This window comes from Pan paniscus, chromosome 19 (assembly GCF_029289425.2).
Source record: "Pan paniscus chromosome 19, NHGRI_mPanPan1-v2.0_pri, whole genome shotgun sequence".
NCBI classification, from domain to species: Eukaryota; Metazoa; Chordata; class Mammalia; order Primates; family Hominidae; genus Pan; species Pan paniscus.
Genome location: NC_073268.2, coordinates 23,464,646 through 23,485,129, shown reverse-complemented (window position 1 = coordinate 23,485,129; position 20,484 = coordinate 23,464,646). Strand labels below are relative to the sequence as shown.

Sequence of the window (20,484 nt, the reverse complement as noted above, 5' to 3'; positions counted from 1 at the left end):
GGTGAGTGAGGGAGGCTAGTGTAGGAGCCAGAGCTGGGGAGAGGCCAGAAGAAGCTGCACCACCAGGACCTGGAGGCAGGCGAGGTGTCTAGGCTTTCCTCAGTGACCAGCGGGGAGCGATTGGGGTGTCTCTAAGCTGAGAAGAAGACTCAGTTTCCAGTAATCACCCCTGCTGGAGTGTGGAGCATGGAGGCAGGGAGGCCAGTGAGGAGGCTGTGGCCACGTGCCCGTAGTTAGGACCAGGAAGGACATTATGGCTAACACAGTGTCCACGGGAAGCATTGTGAAGGGGGTGAGGGACAGAGGAGGCCAGGATGACTCCTGGGCTCCTGGCTCAGCTTTCCAGGTTCTCCGGGATAAAGGGCAAGGAAGGAGCAGATCTGGGAGGATGATGGGAGCTCTTTTGCATGGGTGGATTGAAGGAGGTGATGTCTGGCTCACTGTTGGCAATGGGAGTCTGAGGCTGGGAGGGGCCTCAGTGGAGATTCGAGTTTGGGCGTTATCAGAACATACAGGCAACTGTAACCATGGTTATGTCCTGGATGACCCACAGGGACAGTGAAGAGGAAAAAGAGAAGAACACACACACCAGAATCCAGGAGGTGAGTCAACGTGTAAGGAGTGAGCACAGCAAGAAGAGGCTGTGAATCAGAGCAGGGGCAGCCAAAGCGGCAGGGAGAGAGCGGGGAGCACAGAGAGAAGGGGCCAGGTTAGTGCAGCGGCCAGCCAGGGAGCTGGTCCCAGGAGTGGTTGGGAGTGGCAAGACCTAGGGGTGGGCTGGGGAGGACATTAGGAGTGGATGCCTCAGGCCAACAGGTAGCCATTTGCCTGAGAAGAAACCTCTCTGCAGGAAGCAGGGAGGTAGCAGGTGGGGGCTGGGCCTCCTTCTCCCCAGATCACCCCTTCACTGGCCCCTTGCAGCCTGCCCCAGAGGCATCTGTACTTTTTGCCCATGTTTCACGCTCCCTTGACTCTACTATCAGCTGCCATTCTCACTGAACATCCTAATCTGCAAGGCTGTTGAACTGGCTCACGTGCCCCTGCGCTGCCTCTGGTGTGTTCCGTCTGTCCATGTCTGCTGGACACCATCGTCTGTGAGCTGCCTGTGTCCTCTGTGTTTGCCGTTGTTGTGCCTGTGTGCTCAGATGGCCCATGGGCCTATGTCTGTCCTTCCTAGATAGGAAGCTCCCCAGGCTTGTCCTTGTCTGGATTAGCTACTCCTCCCAGCTGTGTCCCCCTCACCCCCTAAACCAGGGCCCTAGCAGGGGCCACCTAAGAAACCAGGCCGGAATCAAAACTATGTTTGCAGAAAGGCAGGAAACTTTATTGAATAATCTTTTCTTTGGGGTAGAGAAGTTGAGAAACCAAAGAGTATCCAGGTCAGAGAGGAGAGAGATCCGACAGAAAGAGAAGAGCACAGAGGGCCCATCATCAGGAGAGAGTCAGGACGGGGGGTCCTGAGAGCAGAGGGACTGAGCCTTGGGTCCAGCAGCCCCTCCTCTCTCCTGCAGGGAACTGCCGGCTCTCTCTTCCTCTGGGTGCTGAAGACAGAGGGAGGGGACGCCAGGCAGATTTAAGGCCTACGGACATCAGAAGTGCGGCGACCAGAGGCATTAGAGGTGGTGGTAACAGAGGCACTAGAAGTTGTGGTAACAGAGGTGCTACGGGGGCTGACGCTTCCTGGGAAACAAGAGACAAGACATGCTCAGGCTGGAGAAGACCCACCTCAGGACAGGGCAGGGCCCCCCTGGAGGGCTTACAAACTCCTCATTAGTCAGGTGGTGCATGAATGGAGACTCTTTATTGTCCCCAAAGATGGCTCTTCCCAAGACAGCCAAATAGCTCTGTGGGGCAGAGCCATCAGTTTCAAAAGGAAAATCAATGAGCGAATGACCACTTCCACCCCAGCTCTCCCCCTCCCTACACTGGAGAGCCCAGCACTGGCTCCCTCCCTCCCCGCCAGCTCCCACCCCCATTGGGGCAGTGAATGGGAGCCTAACTCTGCCTCCCTCCCTCCCCGCCAGCTCCCACCCCCACTGGGGCAGTGAATGGGAGCCTAACTCTGCCTCCCCCTACACCATGGGGCTGTTCCCTTACCTGCTGAGGAAGGGAAACCAATCATCCTGGGAGAGAGGACAGAGGTGGCCATGAGCAGAGGGTAACTGAGGGCAGGTGCTTACCTGTTCCTCTGGGGAAGTGCCTCGGCTTATAATTTCAAGCCCCTGGGCTGGACTCTAGTGCCTCCTAGCTGTGCCCCCAGCTCAAGGGACAGCAGCATCAGGTGCCCACTGGGACTGTCTGTCTTTCCTGTCTGTCTGTCTGAGAGGTCTCAAGGGGAGATATTATTAGCCACAAGATTCAGGGTGTTTGTCCTCCCTCTGGATCGCCCAAACCCGCAACCCTCCACCTGAGCCCTGAGCCCACAGGGGTGGCTTGATTTCTGCAAAGGGTCTAAAGGCAGTTAAAGCACCATAGTAATAGCTTTGTTCAGCTGAGCTGTATCCAAGCTCATGTTTTTCCAATATCAGATGTTCCCTCCACGGTCTCTGTTCCCTCCAGTCTAACTTGGAGGCCCAAATTAGAAAGTTTAAAGGTGTTAACCCTGCAGCCTACCAAGGAAATGTCCCCGTAAAGTCAGACAGTGAGGGGTCTCCTCTCTGACATGAGGGGGTGGATCTCTAAGGCCCTGCCTGCTCTGACACCCACGGGTCCTGCAGTCACTATCCTAAGAAAGAGGCTGGAGAGGACCTACTTGGCGTCCTGGCCCTCGAGCAGGCTGCGGTAGGTGGCGATCTCCTGCTCCAGACGCGTCTTGATGTCCAGCAGCATCTTGTACTCTTGGTTCTGGCACTCCATCTCACTGCGGAGCTCGCTCAGCTGGGCCTCGATGCTACTGATGAGTCCCTGGATCTGCTGCAGCTGCAGGGCATAGCGGCACTCCGTCTCTGCCACCGTGTTCTCCAGCCCGGCTTTCTGGTGGAGCGACAGACAAGAAGTTACAGGGGGAGCCAGGCCAGAGGGAAACCTAGAGGTAGTCGCCACCAGGCAGGAGGCTGCAGGCATACCATGCTCAGCTGGGACTGCAGCTCAATCTCCAGGCCCTGGAGCGTGCGCCTGAGCTCCGTGATCTCTGTCTTGCTGGTCTGAATCATGGCAGTGTTGGTAGACACCTCCTTGTTCAGCTCTGCACTCTGAAATGCAAGCAGGAAGAAGGTGGTAGGGAAGCTCAGCTCGAGCAGCCTGACCAAGAGGCTGTGTCCGCCCGGCTCCCCTGGCTATATGGGGTGGGCTATGTGGGGTGGGAGGGCCGGGTACCTTGGCGTGGAACCATTCCTCAGCATCCCGGCGGTTCCTCTCTGCCATGGCCTCGTACTGCTCCCTCATCTCTGCCAGCACGCGGGTCAGGTCAATGCCTGGGGTGGCATCCATCTCCACGTTGACCTGGCCGACCACCTGGTTGCTGAATTCCTTCATCTCCTGTGGGGATGGGAAAGGAAGATGTGTGAGGCTACTCATCCTCCCTCTCCTTGGCTCTGAGTGCTGGCAGAGTGTTCTGGAAAGTGTTTCCAGGTCCCACAGTGGAGGACTGTGTCCAGTTGCAGGGGAGGGCTCCTCCTTCTCACTGGAGGTTGTTGAGCCCAGGGCAGCCTGCAATCCCCGCTCACCTCTTCATGATTCTTCTTCATGTAGGCCAGCTCTTCATTCAGGCTCTCAATCTGCATCTCCAGGTCAGTCTTAGACAGAGTGAGCTCATCTAGCACCCGGCGCAGGCCGTTGATGTCGGCCTCCACGCTCTGGCGCAGGGCCAGCTCATTCTCATACCTAAAATAGTAAAAAAATGAAATGTTTTTTGAAAAAGCAAGACATAAATGATATGAGACATTCTCCCTACCCCTGCACGAGACTCCAATACTTCCAGACCTTCACTCCTGGGATGCTCCAATGTCACTGGTCAGATGAGCTTTTGTCTAAACTAAGAGACTCCTGGGAAAGGAGAGGGAGGGGAAAAAAAAAAAACTCACTTGAGCCTGAAGTCATCCACAGCCAGCCTGGCATTGTCAATCTCCAGGATGACCCGGTTGTTTTCAATGGTGGCGGTCAGGATCTACAAAATGCAGAAGAAGGTAACCTCTAGGGCATGGGTGTCCAGTCTGTTGGCTTCCCTGGGCCACATTGGAAGAAGAATTGTCTTGGGCAACACATCAAATACGCTAACACTAACGATAGCTGATGGGCTAAAAAGAAATTGGCAAAAATAAAACATAAAAAAAACTCATAATGTTTTAAGAAAGCTTACAAATTTGTGTTAGGCCTCAATCAAAGCTGTCCTGGGCCACATGCAGCCCACCGGCCACAGGTTAGACAAGCTTGCTCTGGGGGATCCACGTGCTTGAGGAGGTGGCCTGGGAAAACATGGGCAGGACCTGGTTCCCATGGGGCTCTACCTCTAAACTGTCCTGTGAGCTGGGACAAGGCATTTCCCTCTGGGCCTCCATTGCTCTTCTGTAAAGTGAGGAGTGGGGCTGCATCCCCTCCAATCGTTTCTATCACTTTAATATTCCATGTCTGAGCACCCTAGGGGAGATGCAGGGAGTGCATTTCTGAGTAACAACCTGCTGAGAACATCTTTGGTTCATCATGTCTTGGCAGCCTCAGACTAGCACCCTCCCTAGGCCACTGTCTTGAGATCCATCCCCTGAAAGTCAGGAGGGACTCGGCTTGGTGCCACATATCTCACAGTCACTTTGCTAGAGCTGACTTCCCAGCTGAGTGGAGGGGAAATCCAACAAATATTCCCATCCCTTTGAATTTCTTGTATAAACGTTTATATTCCAAAGCAGTGAAAGCCTGCTCCACATGGCTGAGACTCAGCCCAGGCTGGTAGATTTCTGCTCCAACAGGCTGGTATCACAGCACAACAGACAGGGCTTGACAAAGGGCACCCAGGCTCAGCACTGCCTAAGCCTCTGCCTCTCTCTCCCCCAACTTGGCCATCGCCAGTTGAGAATACCAGTTTGAATGGGTCCCCTACAAAGTAAACAATTATTCCCAGGGCAATGAATGAACACGTCTCTCTTTCTCTGTTGATTTCATGTATTCTTAGTGGCTTTTAAACCTGTTATGTTTCCAGATAACTCAGTAGGTTAGGATTATAGAGATCGAGTCATGAATAACATAACTGTCTGGAAAGCAGTAAAAAAACTGACATGAGTAATAACAATCATAAAAATGAATAATGAGAGAAAATGCATTTGGGGAGTTGTGGCATGAGAAAGCCCATCAGAGGTAGAGACTCTTGGTAGTCAAACAGTAGGCTTTTCCCCTGCAAGAAGTTTGTGAATTCCATCCACACCTAGTCCCCCACAACACTGTGTTTCTTGGCCTTGGAGGCTCTGCCCTTCATGGAGGACCCCTCCTCAGCTTCCAAGGGCTCACCTTGTCCCGGAGCTCTTCAATGGTCTTGTAGTAGGGGCTGTAGTCCCGCTCAGGGCTAGCTGGGCTCTGCTTCAGATGCCAGTCACGGATCTTCACCTCCAGGTCAGCGTTGGCCTCCTCCAGGGCGCGCACCTTCTCCAGGTAGGAAGCCAGGCGGTCGTTGAGGTTCTGCATGGTGATCTTCTCATTGCCAGTGAGGAGGCCGCCATCACAAGCACCAAAATCAACAAAGCCACCAGCAAAACCCCCACCAAAGCCACCTCCAAGGCCACCTCCATAGCCACCTCCAAGGCCACCTCCATAGCCACCTCCAAAGCCACTACCAGCCCCTCCACCAAAACCACAGCTCACGCCGCCTCCATAGCCCCCAGCTGATCCCCCGGACACAAACCGAGTTGAACAGGTAGAGACACCACGGCCTCCTCCCAGCTGGCAAGAGCCACCCCCGAAACCACCTCCATAGCTGGCGGAGGAGCTCTGCAGGCGGAGGCTCATGGTGAGAGCAGGATTGAGAGCAGGTGCAGACAGAAGCTTGCTTGGCCTGGGCCGAGGACTGTGGCTCTTCCCCAGAGTGGACACCTTTTATACACCTCCATAGGGGCTGGTTATCTTCTCTCCTCCCTTCCCCACCCTCTGACTTGGTGCCAACTACACTTCTGTTTCCCACAAGCTTAGTTATCTCTGATCTCTCCAGGGTGGGTTGTGCCTTGCTTTTTTTTTAATCCTTAATAAAAAGAATGATTCAGAGGGGACAGCATTCTGCCTGAGACTGCCCTTTTGACAAGTGAATTCTGTTTCACCTCCGCTTAAGGAGTTCACTGTGCAGGCTCTGAGCCCCACCCAGTATTAGAACGGGACCTGAGATGCGGAGGCCTGCCAGGAGCTTCTGCGAGGAAAGTGGTGGGTGCAGAGTGGCTCTGTGCTTTGCAAGGTCACCGTAGCCCTCGACCTTCCTTTTTTCTATACCTAAAACTTCTGACTGGGATGCCCTGGATCCTTCTTAGCACTTCATCTACTCCAGGGGCCCCAGCAACTCTGATGACAAACTTTGCTTGGTCCGATAGAATCACCTGCCTTGAAAGTATTTAGACTGAGAAAGAAATAGCTCCGAGGCCATCAGAAAAAGTCACAGTGACAGAGACCTTAAGGGGTCTTAGGGACCATCAGACACAGCTGTGGAAACTCAGGCATGGAAAGAGGAAGTGGCCCTGTCCATTATCATAGCGAATATTCTCAGAGCCCTCACCATAGGCAGGAACTGGGTGAAGTTACTTTACACTCATCATCTCATTTAACCTTCACAGCAGCCACAGGAGGAGGGTCCTACTATTGCCCCCATTTACACATGAGGAAAATGAACCTTAAGGGCAGAATCAGGACTGAAATCCAAGTCTGGTTCTGTCTGACGCTAAGGTGCATTTTTTTAGGTACATTTTTCATACAGTAAAATGTATAGATCACATGTCCAGCTTGATATCATGCATGGGTATGCACAACCTGTTTAAACACCACCCAGGACATTCCCAGCATTCCATAAAGGTCCTTGTACCTTTTCCCAGTCAATTACCTGACTCCACACCCCTGATGTAACCACTCTTCCAACTTCTGTCCCCATAGACAAGTTCAGAGGTCCTGAGCTAGAGGCTGCTTTGCTCTCCAGGGGACGTTTGACAATGTCTAGGAACATTTTTGTTGTCACAACTTGGGGGCACTACTGATCGCTAAACACCAGGGATGCTGCTAAACATCCTATAAGGTGCAGGACTGTCCCCACAGCAAAGAATTATCAGACCCAAATTATCGATAGTGTTGAGGTTGAGATGCCTGGGTCAGTCTGGCCCTCGGGTTGAATCACTCCATTACGCTGACTGCTTTAGGGCACAGCCACATCCAGGAAGACGGCCCTGTAATAATGTGAGCAGGGTCCTTTCTAGTACGCCAGTCATATGAGGTCTGTCCCAGCCAAGAGGCCACATAAGAGGATGTGACACAGGACCCAGGGCCAGGGTCTCAGCTTAGGATCCTGAGATGTGGCTGAGAAACTCAGGGACTATGTAAGAACCCTGCCAGAGGGAGCTTCCCCATTCAGGCTGGGAGAAAAGGACCTCAGATGGCATCTGTGAGGCCAGGATAGAAGGTCCTCCATTCCAGGGCTGACAATGGAGGACCCTGAATGCAGACTCCCAGGCCCCACTCACCAAGGGGCCAGGGTTGCTGTCGATGGCATCTCGGGAGCAGCTTTCTGGCCCACAGCAGCCACAAAGGTCTGGATGATACCAGGCCAGGGGCTGGGTGGGGTGGCACAGGCATGAGGTTCTCCTGGAACCCCCTTCACTGATTCAGCAAGATCAGAAAGGAGAAATCTGAGTCAGGGCTTTCTGGGCCTTTGTTTTCTGGGGTAGAGAAGCGGGCCTGTGCTTCCCGCAGGGGTATCAGCAGGGACAGAGCCAGGGCACGTTGCCAGTGTTCTAACAGCCTGGCGAGGCCAGGGATTCAGGCTAACCCCTGACCCTGCCCGGCCCTCCTGCCCAAGCTGATGGCTCAGCTCTCTCTCTCTCTCTCTCTGAAAAGGGGTGATTCAGCCCAAAGCAGGAGCTCTTGCTCTCTCAGTAGAGGATCAAAACTGACAAGAAGGTGATTAATGGAACCTGCCAGGCCTGGGGTAACAATGCCCCAAACCTCCCAGAGCTGACAAGCAGGTTCAGGCCAACGCCTCAGAGTAACAATGCCGCAGATCCTCCAAAGCCCCAGTAACACAAACACGGAGTGGCCCGTGACATTCCTTCCTTCGCAGGGTCAGGGCACAGCCTCTGCCCGCTTAGCGGGGACTTGTAATGCCTTGACACAGGACTGCCTTCCTCCAACCCGCAGTGAATCCCAGAGCCCTCTGGGAGGAAGCTAGGCAGAGATCCAACCAGGGACCCATCTTTTTTCCTATTTCCACCCTGGTCTTACTGGAAGAAGGAGAGAGCGCTGGGGCTGAGGCACTGCTACCTCGTCTTAAGCTTTCTGCTTTGTTTTTTGGCAAAAACAACAACAACAACAAAAAGAAACCCAATGACTGCGGTCTCCTCCCAAGAACGTTTCAAGGGAAGGAGCAGCAAAACTGCATTATGAGTACCCCTGCAAGCAAGGCTGGGCTTAGCACACTGTCGCCAAGTCTCACAACGGGAGAGGGTTTAAGTCAGCCCCATTTTATAGATGAGGCAGCCAAGGTTCAGGGAGGGAAAGTCACTTATCCAAGGATACCAAGAAAGCAAGATTTAGACCTGGCTTCTGGCCTTCTCTACCCTGATGACATCTCAGCAACCTTGCTGTGAATTCAAATGTATGATCTCTGAATGTTCTTAAAACCCTTGTAATTCCCTGAGTAATAAGGGTGCTAGGAGCATCTTAGTTCTACTGTTTAGTCTTTAAGCCCAGTTTCTGTCATAGAACTTCTACTCCCTTAGAATCTCCCAGTGAAAGGAGCGTCTTCTGTTCTAATGAGGTGATTCTTGGTGAGCTCCCGGAGGGAGGCTGGTCACCACAAAGACTTTCAGCCCACCCCATCGCTGGTCCTCCGGGAAGGGGAGAGGGGCCGGACATTGAGTTTGTAATTGACTATGGCTATGTGATGAAGCCTCCATACAAATCCTTAAACTATGGAGTTCAGAGAGCTTCCAGGTTGGTGAACAAGAACACATCCATGTCCCAGGAGCATGGTGCACCCCAGCTTCACAAGGACAGACGCTCCTGCTCTCAAGACACCTCTGCACCTCGCCCTGTGTATCTCTTCATCTGGCTGTTCATTTTTATCCTTTAAAATACCCTTTGTCATAAATTGGCAACAATAAGTGCACTGTTTTCCTGGGTTCTGCGAGCTGTGCTACCAAATTATTGAACCCGAGAAGGGGGTCATCAACCCCTTGTGATTTCTAGCCAAGTCAGACAGAAGTTGTGGGTCACCTCAGGACCTACTCTTTGCAGTTGGCATCTGAAGTTGGCTTTGGGGCAGCCTGGTGGGACTGAGCCCCTAATCTGTGGGGTCCGTGCTAACTACAGTTAGTGTCAAAATAACATTGACTTCTAGGACACCCAGTTGGTTTCAGAGGATTGTTTGGTGGGAGGACACAGAACTGTTCTATGTTGAGCGTGGGTATAGATAGGAAAAAGTAGGGGTTTTTTTTCTGTATTCACATTCTATATATGTTAAAAGATAATAAAAATAACACTAGCTAACATTTATTGAAGCCTCGGTTAAGCACTCCACAGATGTAATCTCATTCGGTCCTCAAAGCCACTCTATTGTTTTTATTATACCCTTTTCTCAGGTGAGAAAGCTGAGGCCCAGAGAGGTTAAACACGTTTCCCAAACTCGAAAGTGCAATCGTGTCCATGGTAAGCCCCTTTCAGGCCAGTGCTGGCACCATCCCCACCCAAGCAAGGGTATCTTCTGTGGCCTTTCCCTTTCTCAGGCCAACCTGTCACCCGAGGCCAGGCCGGTGGACTGTCCTGCTTCCCACCCGTGGGAGTGCTCATTCAGCACAAAATTCTTGTAGGAACTTTCTCATCCAACCCCCTCATGTCACCTGTGGGGAATCTGAGGCTCAGAATGCCAAGGCCCAGAATACTGAGGTCCAGGAATAAGGGGAATAAGGGGGGAAAAATGCATGAATTTCCAGCTGTACCACCAGCTCATCATGGGCCGTACATTGAAATGATTTCTAAGTTTCCTTCAGCAAGTTGCCTTTCTGAGTCTCTGATTCTCAAAGATTTGTCCACAGTCATTAGATTGTTTATCTGCAGAGGTGAGGCTTCAACCCTGTCGCTCAGACTCTAATCTGGAATTCCTTTCTTGGATCAGGCACCTCTCTCCCTGGACTCCATGGGACCTAGAATCCAGGATGACTGACCAACCTCAAAAAGGGTCTCAAGGCTCCTCCACAGGGAAGAGGCCCCTCCTGAAAGGCAACCCTTCCCCAAAGAGTCACCCCAGGCCCTCTGGGCAGCTCCCACTCCTCAGAGATGCCTGCTTGGCACAGCACCACCCAGAAGTCTTTCAAGGCTAAGCCTCAATGCCTTAGGCTCTTGCATTTCTACAGCGCCCAACTTTTTAAAATCCCTTTTACACCACCACTGGCTTCTCAGATACCCAGTGAGCTCAGCAAGGGCTTTGGACAGGGTAGACCTGAGTTTCAATCCTCCATCCACCACTGACTCGCTGTGTAATCTTGGGAAAGTCACTCAACCTCTCAGTGCCTCAGTGGTCACCACTGAAAAATGGGCACTAGATGAGTTAATATTCCAGGCTCCTCAGATACCTGAGACACAGGAGGTGCTGGGCGGGCAGGAGGTTGCTACTGCCTCCCTTTTACAAATGAGGAAATGCAAGCTCAGCATTGCTCAGTGACCTGTCAGAATTCCTCTAAGCCTCCACCCAGCAGGGACACATTGCTTTGCTTCCCTTCCTTTTCTGGTCCCTACAGTCAGCATGGCGCCCACAGCAAGCAGGCAAATGACAGGAGGTGGATTTCCTAATTTACTTCTCCCACTCCATCTCAGGTTGCCTGATGATGGGACCTTTGCTGAATATACCCCAAATCCTGCTCCTGGCACAGGAAAGCTCAGGATAAATGCCTGAGATGCTGTTTCGGGGATATTTTGTCCCCTGGCTTTAGGTGAGGATTGGCAAACATGAGTGGTGTCCAATGGGGTCACCCCAGCTCCAATTCAGGAGAGCCGCTGGTGTTAATAGAAAAAGAAAAATCTCAGGAGAAAAGCTGTCTGCTCCTTATTTCCCCCTGTGCTGCCAGCTGCCCATGGAGGGACAGGTGGCCAGGTGGCCACCAGGTGGGCACATGCCCAGCATACTGATGAATGTCTAAGGCAGGAAAAAGCAAAGGAGAAGCAAGTTCACGCATTAAACAAATATTTATTTAGCACTCACACTGAGAATTCAGCAGCAAAGACAGTGAACACAGTCCCTGCTGTCACAGCCCCCCGTCTGAGGTCCCAGGATACAGATCATCTCAGAGACCCTCAGGATCATCTTGTCCAGCCAGACTCCCAATTGAAAAGTGGGGAAACTGAAAGCCAGAGAGAGGCAGGGGCCAGCCACAGTCCTCAGGGAGATAGCGGCAAGCATGTCTTATGCCTGGTCTTAAGAAGCCCAGCCTGAGCAGGGGACACACCCAAGGCCCTAATCTCTGGTCAGAAAGCCGCCCTCTCTCTATGGGGAGAAGGGAGGGGCATCGCCCACTGCCTGCTTCTCTGATTGGCTGGAAACCAAGCCTGACCTCAGCCCAGGGCACTCAGAAGGTGTACCCTTGCTGCCCAGAGACTATTAAAGGCTCAGCAAGGCATGAGCCATCCCTGGATGCAGGTGTCTCACTCCAGGGTCAGGTTGGGAACGGGACTTGGCAAGTTCCACGGATTTCTCTGACAGCCCCTCCAGGCATCCCAGGAGAGCAGAAACAGGTACTTCAGGGAGATAGATTTTCCTCCTATCCCCAAGCCAGAGTCTGGCCCGGAGAGAAGGCACACTGGACGCAGCCCATAGGCGAAGTCATCTTGCCTCTCTGCACCTTTCACAGTCGTTGTTAGTTTTGGAAACTAAAGGCTGAGAAAACCCTTTGCTGGCTGTTTGGGAGGCCTGAGACCTCTTGACAGAGGCCCGAAGGCCAGTGAGGCAGAAGCAGCAGCCAGGCCACTAGCTTCCACTGGCAGGAGCCGAAGAGAGGTGGAAAGGAGACTGGCTGTTCCCAGGACGTGGGGGATCTGGCAGCTAGCTAATGGTTTGGATGTCAGGGTGAACTTAAACCACAGCATGAGAGACTAAGGTTAGACGTGAGGACAATCTTTCTGACGTTAATGACTATATGGCATTTGGCATGCTGCCCGCAGAGGTTAAGAAATGGGTTTCTGTCGGGCGCAGCAGTTCACTCCTACAATCCCAGCTACTCAGGAGGCTGAGGCAGGAGGATCACTTGAGGCCAGGAGCTGAGACCAGCCTGGGCAACAGAGCGAGACCTGGCCTCTTATAAAAAATTTTTTAAAAAAAAGATGGGTTTTAGATTTTTAGTTAGCATATCTCTTAAGAAAAGTGTTGCAGCTTCTGTCACCTCACGACTTAAAGGGCAAAGCGAGGGTCTGGAATCAGAGCGACCAGTCCCAGACCCAGCTTCACCATTTCCTGGCTTGTGACCTCATTCAGGTTACTAAACTTCTCCAGGCCTCAGTTTCCTCTTCTGAAACTGACGCTGAAGGCTGATACTAACTTAAAGAGCTATTGGAAGAATTAATGAGATGCCATCCCGGAATGCCCAACCCAGGGCCTGACATATCATAGACACTCACTAAATTCCATTTCCTTCATCCAGCCCCAGGAAGTCTCGCCTGTGTGTGTTCTCAGGAGACACACTCTTAATTAAATCTCCCCTAGAAAGAGCAGGCACCACTTTATCTCCAACCAGGGGTTTGTGGGGAAGGGGCTTTGCACAACAAGACACATGGGGACCCTCTCAGAGGGCTTGACCCTTCCCCCAAAAGATCAGATTCTCCAAAGACAGAAGCACCTCCAATCTGCTCTTCCCAGTGAGACCAAGAAACCGGTTCTCCCTCCCCACCCCCAATTCTCACCCCAGTTCCTGAGCCAGCCCAGCCTCTGCACCCAGAGTTCTGTGCTTCCTCATTTTCTGCCCTCGGTTTGGGACGATAAATGCAAGAGCTCAGAGAAAACAGCCTGAGACCAGAGGCCACAAACAATGTGTGCATGGATGCTACTGCTCTAGAAGGACTCTGGTGGAGATGCTGGGGATGGGGGAGCAGGAGCAGGATTTGGATTAAGGAGGGTAAGAGGGGTTGATGTTGCTTTCAACTTAATCTTGGGAAAATCTCGAGGGCTTCCTGGAGCTGGTGTCTTTCCCTCTGGGCAATATAAGTGCCTTTTGGGAGGAGGCATCAGCTTCAGGGGGGATGGGGCCAGCTCTGCAGGGGAGTCAAATTGGGAACTGGCTCGGCCACTCTGGAGGTGTTATGCCTGGCTAGAAAGGATGGGAGATTGGAGCAGCACATGTGGTGAGGGTCAGAAGCAAGGAGCAGGGTCCTGGCAGCAGGCTGTGAAAAGGGCCCTGGGGTCCTAGAGCAAGCCCTGGTCTTGGAGTCCTACAGACACAGGCCCAGGCCCAGCCCTGCTACTTATCATCCATCCACAAGGCCCGGGGCAAGTCATTCTTCTCTCTGCCTCCAGTGACCTCATCTCTAAGGTGGGAATAATAAATCCTGACCACCTACAGTGGTGAGGATTAAATGAGCCCCATGGGTGAGCGTGCCTGGCATCATGCCAGCCATGGGATGGCGAACAAAGACAATCAATGCGATCAGTCACTTGGTAAATATTCATAATTATTAGATGTGTTGAGTTCTGTGCTGGGTACACCAAACTCTTTTTAGGGAACCTCCTCACCCTCACTTCCCTGGTCACCCCATGGTGACCCAGAACAGGAAATTACCTGAGTAGCACTATGTTTGTCCCAGCCACTGGTGCCCTGGGTACCCAAAAGAATTGTGGCCACGCAGGGAAGAGGCCAAAGTTGGGGGAGATGTCACCATGTGGACCCTGGGTCTCCTCAGAGATCAGAGGCCAACCAGGACCCCATCAAGAAAAACTGGACATACTGCCAAGAGATATTTGCAAAAGGAAAAGTAATTCTTTATTACATGAACAGACACTGTACAAATGAGCTTGTTACACAATACAGCTGCATCTCCTTGCTCCAAAGAAGGTGGGGAGAGGCAGAGGGGGAATAGAGCGCATGCAAAGCCCTGAAATAAAAGACCGAAGGACCCTTTTCAGCTCTCTGAAGGCAGGGACTGGAGTTTGCATGTGCAGGCCCTCTGGCCAGTCCTCCACTTGGCCTGATGAGAGTGGGGAGTGGCGAGGGACGTTTCTCCTGCAATGGACACTTAGATTTCTCTCTTGCGGGAAGAAACCACCTTTCCATCCACTGACTCTTCTACGTTGATGTGGAAATTGCTGCTGCTACCACCACCTCCTGAAGAGGCTAGAGAGAGAAGGAGCAGGCTTTAGAGTGGGGGAACCTCCCCGCTCTGCCACGGTGGCCAGGACCTTGGCGGGGCTCTGGGAAAACTAGACAGCACCCCTGAGAATGGCCACTGGCCAATCCCTCAAGAGCTGCCAGAGATCTGGTGTTGAATTCCTCATCACAGAGATGGGCAGTGGCAATGGTAGGTATGCCCGGCAGGGAGCAACAATGTCAGGGTTTTTCAAGCTGCGCATGAAGGGGGATGAATTGTGGGCATCTTAGCGGAAGTGTATGAAGATGGGGCCTGGGGGAGAGACATGCCCTGAATGAAGCCTACTCAACCTGGAAGTTTCTCAATAAATCACCAGCTGCAATCTCACCTGGGGCTGACAGAAGGTCCCACTGGGGAAGAGGCATCTAATGAATGGGAATGTTCCCACCTAATGGGATGTTTGGGCTCTTTCTCCTTCCTTCCTATTCCGAAGGGGGTGGTGGCTTCAACATCTCCCCTCCCCACCCCACACCAGAAGAGTAAAGCCTTCCTACCTTCCCTGATGCCAATGCCAGCCATCCTGAAAGAAAGAGGGAAGTTGATTTAAGCAAAGGGCACAAGCTCAAGTGTCCCTAAGGGAAGCTCATGTAGATAGCTATGCAGTGTTCTTCAGACCCTACACCACCACCACCCACACACCTGACTCCTCTAGGGGTGGGACATCCTGCTAGCCCATCCAGGCCTGCTACTCCCAAGTAGACAGATTTTGTTTTGTTTTGTTTTGTTTTTTGAGACGGAATCTCACTCTGTCGCCCAGGCTGGAGTGCAGTGGCACGATCTCGGCCCACTGAAACCTCCGCCTCCCGGGTTCAAGTGATTCTTGTGCCTCAGCCTCCCGAGTAGCTGGGATTACAGGCACCTGCCACCACGCCCAGCTAATTTTTGTATTTTTAGTAGAGACGGGGTTTCACCATATTGGCCATGCTGGTCTCGAACTCCTGACCTCAAGTGATCCACCCGCCTTGGACTCCCAAAGTGCTGGGATTACAGGCATGAGCCACCGAGCCTGGTCAAGATTCTGAACTACAAGAATACCCATCTATTTCATGCAGAGAATGGAATGAGCACTAGATCTTAACTATCACTAGCCCAGCCTCTATCATTTACAGAAGAAACACGGATCCAGAGAGAGGAAGTGACCTGTCCCAGGTAACAGCCAAGGACCAGAGTGCGGAGTCCAGATCCTCCCTCCTTGCTCAGTTCTCTTTTCACAGTCCCTCAAGGCTGCTTAGGGACACCCTGCCATTCCCTTAGGATGACCTTGCACCCCAGCCACAAGCAGCCCTCATCACTCCTTCCCCTGTGCCCAGGCGCCTACTTGGCATCCTGGCCCTCGAGCAGGCTGCGGTAAGTGGCGATCTCCTGCTCCAGCCGTGTCTTTATGTCAAGCAGCATCTTGTACTCCTGGTTCTGAGCCTCCATCTCGCATCGGAGCTCACTCAGCTGGGCCTCCAGGCCACCGATGAGCCCCTGGATCTGCTGCAGCTGCGTGGCATAGCGGCACTCTGTCTCGGCCAGTGAGTTCTCCAGCCCAGCTTTCTGGGGGAGTGACAGATGCATAGACACATCAGGCTAGAAAGGAAGCCACTGAGGGCAAGCAGGGAGGGGGCACTGAATGGAGTTCAGGGAACCACCTCTTGAGGGGGCTTGAGAACTCCAAGGCTTAACTAGCCAGGAAGAGTGGGAGCTTCTACCACCCGAGAGGCTGGGATGGGGCGCCAGTGGCCGTACCATGCTGAGCTGGGACTGCAGCTCGATCTCCAGCTCCTGCATCGTGCGTCTCAGGTCTGTGATCTCCGTCTTGCTGGTCTGGATCATTTCTGTGTTGGAGGCCACCTCTTTGTTCAGCTCCTCAGTCTGTAGGTCATGCACAACAGAAGTGAGCCCCGGGGCCTCCTCGGAGACTCAGGGACCTGGGGCAGGCAGGGCAGGGCAGGAGATAAGGCCCACCTTGCTGAAGAACCAGGCCTCGACATCCCGGCGGTTCTTCTCCGCCATGGCCTCGTACTGCTCCCTCATCTCTGCCAGCACACGGGTCAGGTCCACACCCGGTGCTGCGTCCATCTCCACATTGACCTGGCCGGCCAGCTGGCTGCTGAACTCCTTCATCTCCTGCAGGATGGGAGGGACCCATTTAGAGACGGAGAGCAGAAGAGAGACCTGAGAGTCTGGCGTCACACATGCCAATCCTGGCTCTGCCCCTAACACACCCCAACCGCTGTTCCCCATTGCACATGAAGAGGTTTGGTCACATGGACCCCTCAGCTCTAAGGAGTTCTCTGCTGCTCTAGGTCCTACCAAGGGAGGACCCCGAGACTGTAGGGCCCTGATGTGAGCTCACAAAGCCAATCAGGAAGTCAGCCATTCATACGGGCCACCTGGCCTGGCTGTGGGCCTGGGCTACCAGAGGACACTGCCCCTTCCTCTCCATGAGGACACCTGGTTTTGTGGGGTAGGTGTGTTTCTGAACCACTAAGCCCCAGGCCAACTATGAGGAAGTGCCAACAGCCCCACTCTGCCTCCCACTGACTTAATCTCGTGAAAATCTGGGAGGGCTTCCTGGAGCCGCTGTCTTTCCCTCTGGGCAACTTAAGTGAGTTTTGGGAAGAGGTTCCCCACCTCTCTCGGGTTCAGGGGTGATGGGGGCCAGCTCTCACCTCCTCGTGGTTCTTCTTCAGGTAGGCTAGCTCCTCATTCAGGCCCTCGATCTGCATCTCCAGGTCAGTCCTGGCCAGGGTCAGCTCATCCAGGACTCGGCGCAAGCCGTTGACGTCAGCCTCGACGCCCTGGCGCAGGGCCAGCTCATTCTCATACCTGAGGAGAGGGAGGCCAAAGAAGGAAGTGGGAGGGGTCTTGGCTGCCTGAGTCAGAGCCAGGAGAAGGCCAAGTAAAGTGGGCAATGCAGGAAGAGGAGAGAGACGGGGGAGCGCACTTGAGCCTGAAGTCGTCCGCAGCCAGCCTGGCATTGTCGATCTCCAGGATGACCCGGGAGTTGTCGATGGTGGTGGCCATGATCTGCAGGAGACAGAGTCGGTGTCTAGAGGACTCCTCTCTCTCCCCTGCTGCTCCCTGTTCTGCACCCAAGGCCAGCCCCTCATTGAAAATCACCCCTCACTGACAATCACCCCTCTGACACCACCAACAAAAATCTGTACGGCTTCTGGGGTGGGCAAAGTCCAGCCTCACTTTCAGTGTCCATTTCTTGTTTTGTCCCATCCAGCCTCCTTGAGACACCTAAGGAGCTGCCTTCCTTGTCTCCAGGGCACGAAAGACCAAGGAGGCAGTATTGCCTGTGGGAATTGGTTGCCCAGGAGAGTGGGGCAGTGGGGTGCAGCCAGCTCTGACAATAGCTCTCTCAGAGACACTCCACCAGCCCCCCTGTGGACAACTCATGGTCACTGCCTCCTGCACACCTTGGACACAGCCATGGATCTACAGAACATTCCAGCCAGTAGCAACCTGGAGGGCAGTTAAGAAGGCATTTTATGAATGAGGAACCCAGTCTTAGGGAGTAAAATGGTGAGTGAGTGGGTGGCAGAATGTGTAATGAGTTCCCAGGTCTCCTAAGACCCAACAGTACTTTTGGCACAAAAGACCTCTTTATAGGAAAAGACAAGAGGTTCTAGCATCTGGAACTCATGAGGCCACACTCCAATCCCATTCTTGCAAAAGAGGTAAAGGAATACTTTATGCAGAAGCCTGCAGGGTGCATGAGGTAGGGAGGGCGAGTTGCTCTTTTTTTTAATTATTTTTATTTAATTAGATACAGGTTCCACTCTGTCACCTAGGCCGGAGTGCAGTGGCACAGTCATAGCTCACTGCAGCCTCTAAATCCTGGACATGAGCAATCCTATCACCTTGGCCCCCCAAAGCACTGGGATTACAGGTGTGAGCTACTGCCTCTGGCTCTTTATAATTGCCCCCACCTGTGCCCCTGTTGGTCCTAACCAGATTCCCAAGACCCCTCTCTCCCTCCCCCAGCACCACCAAGTTGAGAAGATGTGCACTGGCCTCTGCACCTGGACAGCAGGTGCATTCCAAATTTGCTGAGATTACATACCAGACAGTCATTGCCTGGGCAGGAAAGGATTTCCTTGAGTCAGCAGTAACACTGACATTAGAGCTGTGTACAGGGTACCAGCCACCTGCTCCCCTCTCTTTGACATCTGAGGACTCACCTTGTCCCGGAGCTCTTCAATGGTCTTGAAGTATTGGCTGTAGTCGCATTCTGGGCTGGTTGGGGTCTGCTTCTGGTACCAGTCATGGATCTTCACCTCCAGGTCAGCATTGGCCTCCTCCAGGGCACGTACCTTGTCCAGGTAGGAGGCCAGGCGGTCATTGAGGTTCTGCATGGTAATTTTCTCATTGCCAGAGAGGAGACCACCATCGCCACCACCAAAGCCACCACCAAAACCCCTACCAACGCCCCCTCCAAAGCCTCCACCGAAAACACTACCAGCCCCTCCACCAAAGCCACAGACCCTCATGCCACCCCCATATCCTCCTCCTGACCCTGAAGAGACAAACCTAGCAGAAGAAGCTGAGATACTTCGGCTTCCACCTCCCCCACAGAGACTCCCCCCACCAAAGCCACCTCCCCCAGCCAGGAGGGAACCCCCTCGGGTTGAGCCACCCCCAAAAGTGGAGGAAGAAGTTTGCAGAAATGTGGTGGTCATGGCCAGGTAGCTGGAACCCGTGAGTTCTCAGCAAACCCAAGAGACACTGGCAGGAGGTACCAGGCCAGGCTGCATGCTGGGGCTCCTTATATACCCTTCAGAGGGTGTTGTGGGACCTTGTCTCCTCCCCCAAAGCAAAGCCAACTCCTGCCTTCCTGACAAACACAGCTGCCTGCACACCTTGAGTGGCTCGTGTGAAGTTTTTCTCTTCTATTTTTTTTTAATGCAACAAAAGAGATGATTCAGAATTAATAGTGTTTTTCCCCAGGGCACGGTTTTAACACTTGGATTACAGGTTCATCTCTCCATGCCAGAAGAGAGCAGCAGGGAGCGAACTCTCATCACAGCACAGCTACCGAGGCCTCTGCCTGTACTGAGAGCAGCTCAGGCCAACTGTGCCCTCAGCTGGACTTCACTTCCCCGAGCCCTGAGCCTCTCCCCAAGAGGACAGCTCCGTGTTCTCAGTTTGGGAGTCCACTTGCCGATCATTACGCTGTGTTATCCAACTCAAAACCCTGTGAGTGAGTGAGTGAGTGAGTGAGTGAGTGAGTGAGTGAGAGACTGCAGGGCTCAGGGAGAGTGGAGGCCCTGGGGATGGGAATGCAGGGCCCCTGGGGGCAGGTGGAGGACAGGAGCCAGGGACCTTGAGTAGTGTTCCAGCTGAGGTGACCAGAGGAGCCAGCATCCATCCCTTACCTGGTGCTGCAGATGGACTCCCCTCCTCCCACCTCTACTCCCCTCCTGCCATCCTCCAGCCTGTGTTCCTGGCACCCTCACAAAAGCCCAGCAGGCTTGGGACTGACAAGGGGATGACTGATGATCCCGACACCTGCCAACTGCACGGCGCTGAACCTTTGCTCGTTTCTGGGATGTGTTGGGGCAAACCTCCGCTGATAAGGCTGGGCCTCTCCAGGAGAGGCATGTCGCTGCTTAGCAGGGCCAGATTAGCCCCCATCTGTCCTGTCAAGTGCTGGCTGGGGAGGGGCCGCTGCAGAAGGCTCTATGTGCCTGAATGCTGTGGAAGGGAAGAGAAGGGAGACTGGCAGGCAGGCTGGAAGACACCGGAGATCTTGAAGACCAAGGCATTGCTTCACACAGATGGGGAGTTGAACACTCAGGAGAGCCCTTTTCTCTGCCAACAGCTCAGGGACACCTTTCCAGGGACACCTGATACCTGTGGGCAGTGCCACTTGGAGGTGTGGCTCAGCCCTCTGGACCTGGCCCCAGGGCTTACAGAAACTCAGGAAGAGGATTCCTAGCCCAGGTTGCAGCATGGTGAAGTGGACAGGGCTCT

At 53.4% G+C, this 20,484-nt stretch overlaps 2 protein-coding genes across 4 annotated transcripts; both read right to left on the bottom strand.

Annotated features, from left to right (window-relative positions):
* Window positions 1-1,298: 1,298 nt before the first annotated feature.
* On the bottom strand, window positions 1,299-5,993 carry LOC100977112 (keratin, type I cytoskeletal 13). Of its 2 annotated transcripts, XM_003813844.6 has the most exons (8): window positions 5,437-5,993; window positions 4,023-4,105; window positions 3,666-3,822; window positions 3,316-3,477; window positions 3,066-3,191; window positions 2,753-2,973; window positions 2,098-2,123; window positions 1,299-1,680 (listed from the first exon to the last, which is right to left on the bottom strand). In XM_003813844.6, the coding sequence occupies exons 1-8, from the start codon at window positions 5,929-5,931 to the stop codon at window positions 1,574-1,576; spliced, it is 1,377 nt and encodes a 458-aa protein (XP_003813892.4). In that variant the 5' UTR covers window positions 5,932-5,993; the 3' UTR covers window positions 1,299-1,573. The 2 variants fall into 2 exon arrangements, with proteins under 2 accessions (XP_003813892.4, XP_003813893.4); XM_003813845.6 differs by lacking the exon at window positions 2,098-2,123.
* An 8,111-nt stretch (window positions 5,994-14,104) lies between these two features.
* Window positions 14,105-19,253, bottom strand: KRT15 (keratin 15). Of its 2 annotated transcripts, XM_003813849.5 has the most exons (8): window positions 18,693-19,253; window positions 17,447-17,529; window positions 17,172-17,328; window positions 16,465-16,626; window positions 16,246-16,371; window positions 15,833-16,053; window positions 15,009-15,034; window positions 14,105-14,480 (listed from the first exon to the last, which is right to left on the bottom strand). In XM_003813849.5, exons 1-8 carry the CDS (start codon window positions 19,188-19,190, stop codon window positions 14,383-14,385), a joined length of 1,371 nt encoding a protein of 456 aa, XP_003813897.4. In that variant the 5' UTR covers window positions 19,191-19,253; the 3' UTR covers window positions 14,105-14,382. The 2 variants fall into 2 exon arrangements, with proteins under 2 accessions (XP_003813897.4, XP_063455346.1); XM_063599276.1 differs by lacking the exons at window positions 14,105-14,480; window positions 15,009-15,034 and having other exon boundaries at window positions 15,829-16,053; window positions 18,693-18,943; window positions 19,007-19,085.
* Between the last annotated feature and the right edge of the window lie 1,231 nt (window positions 19,254-20,484).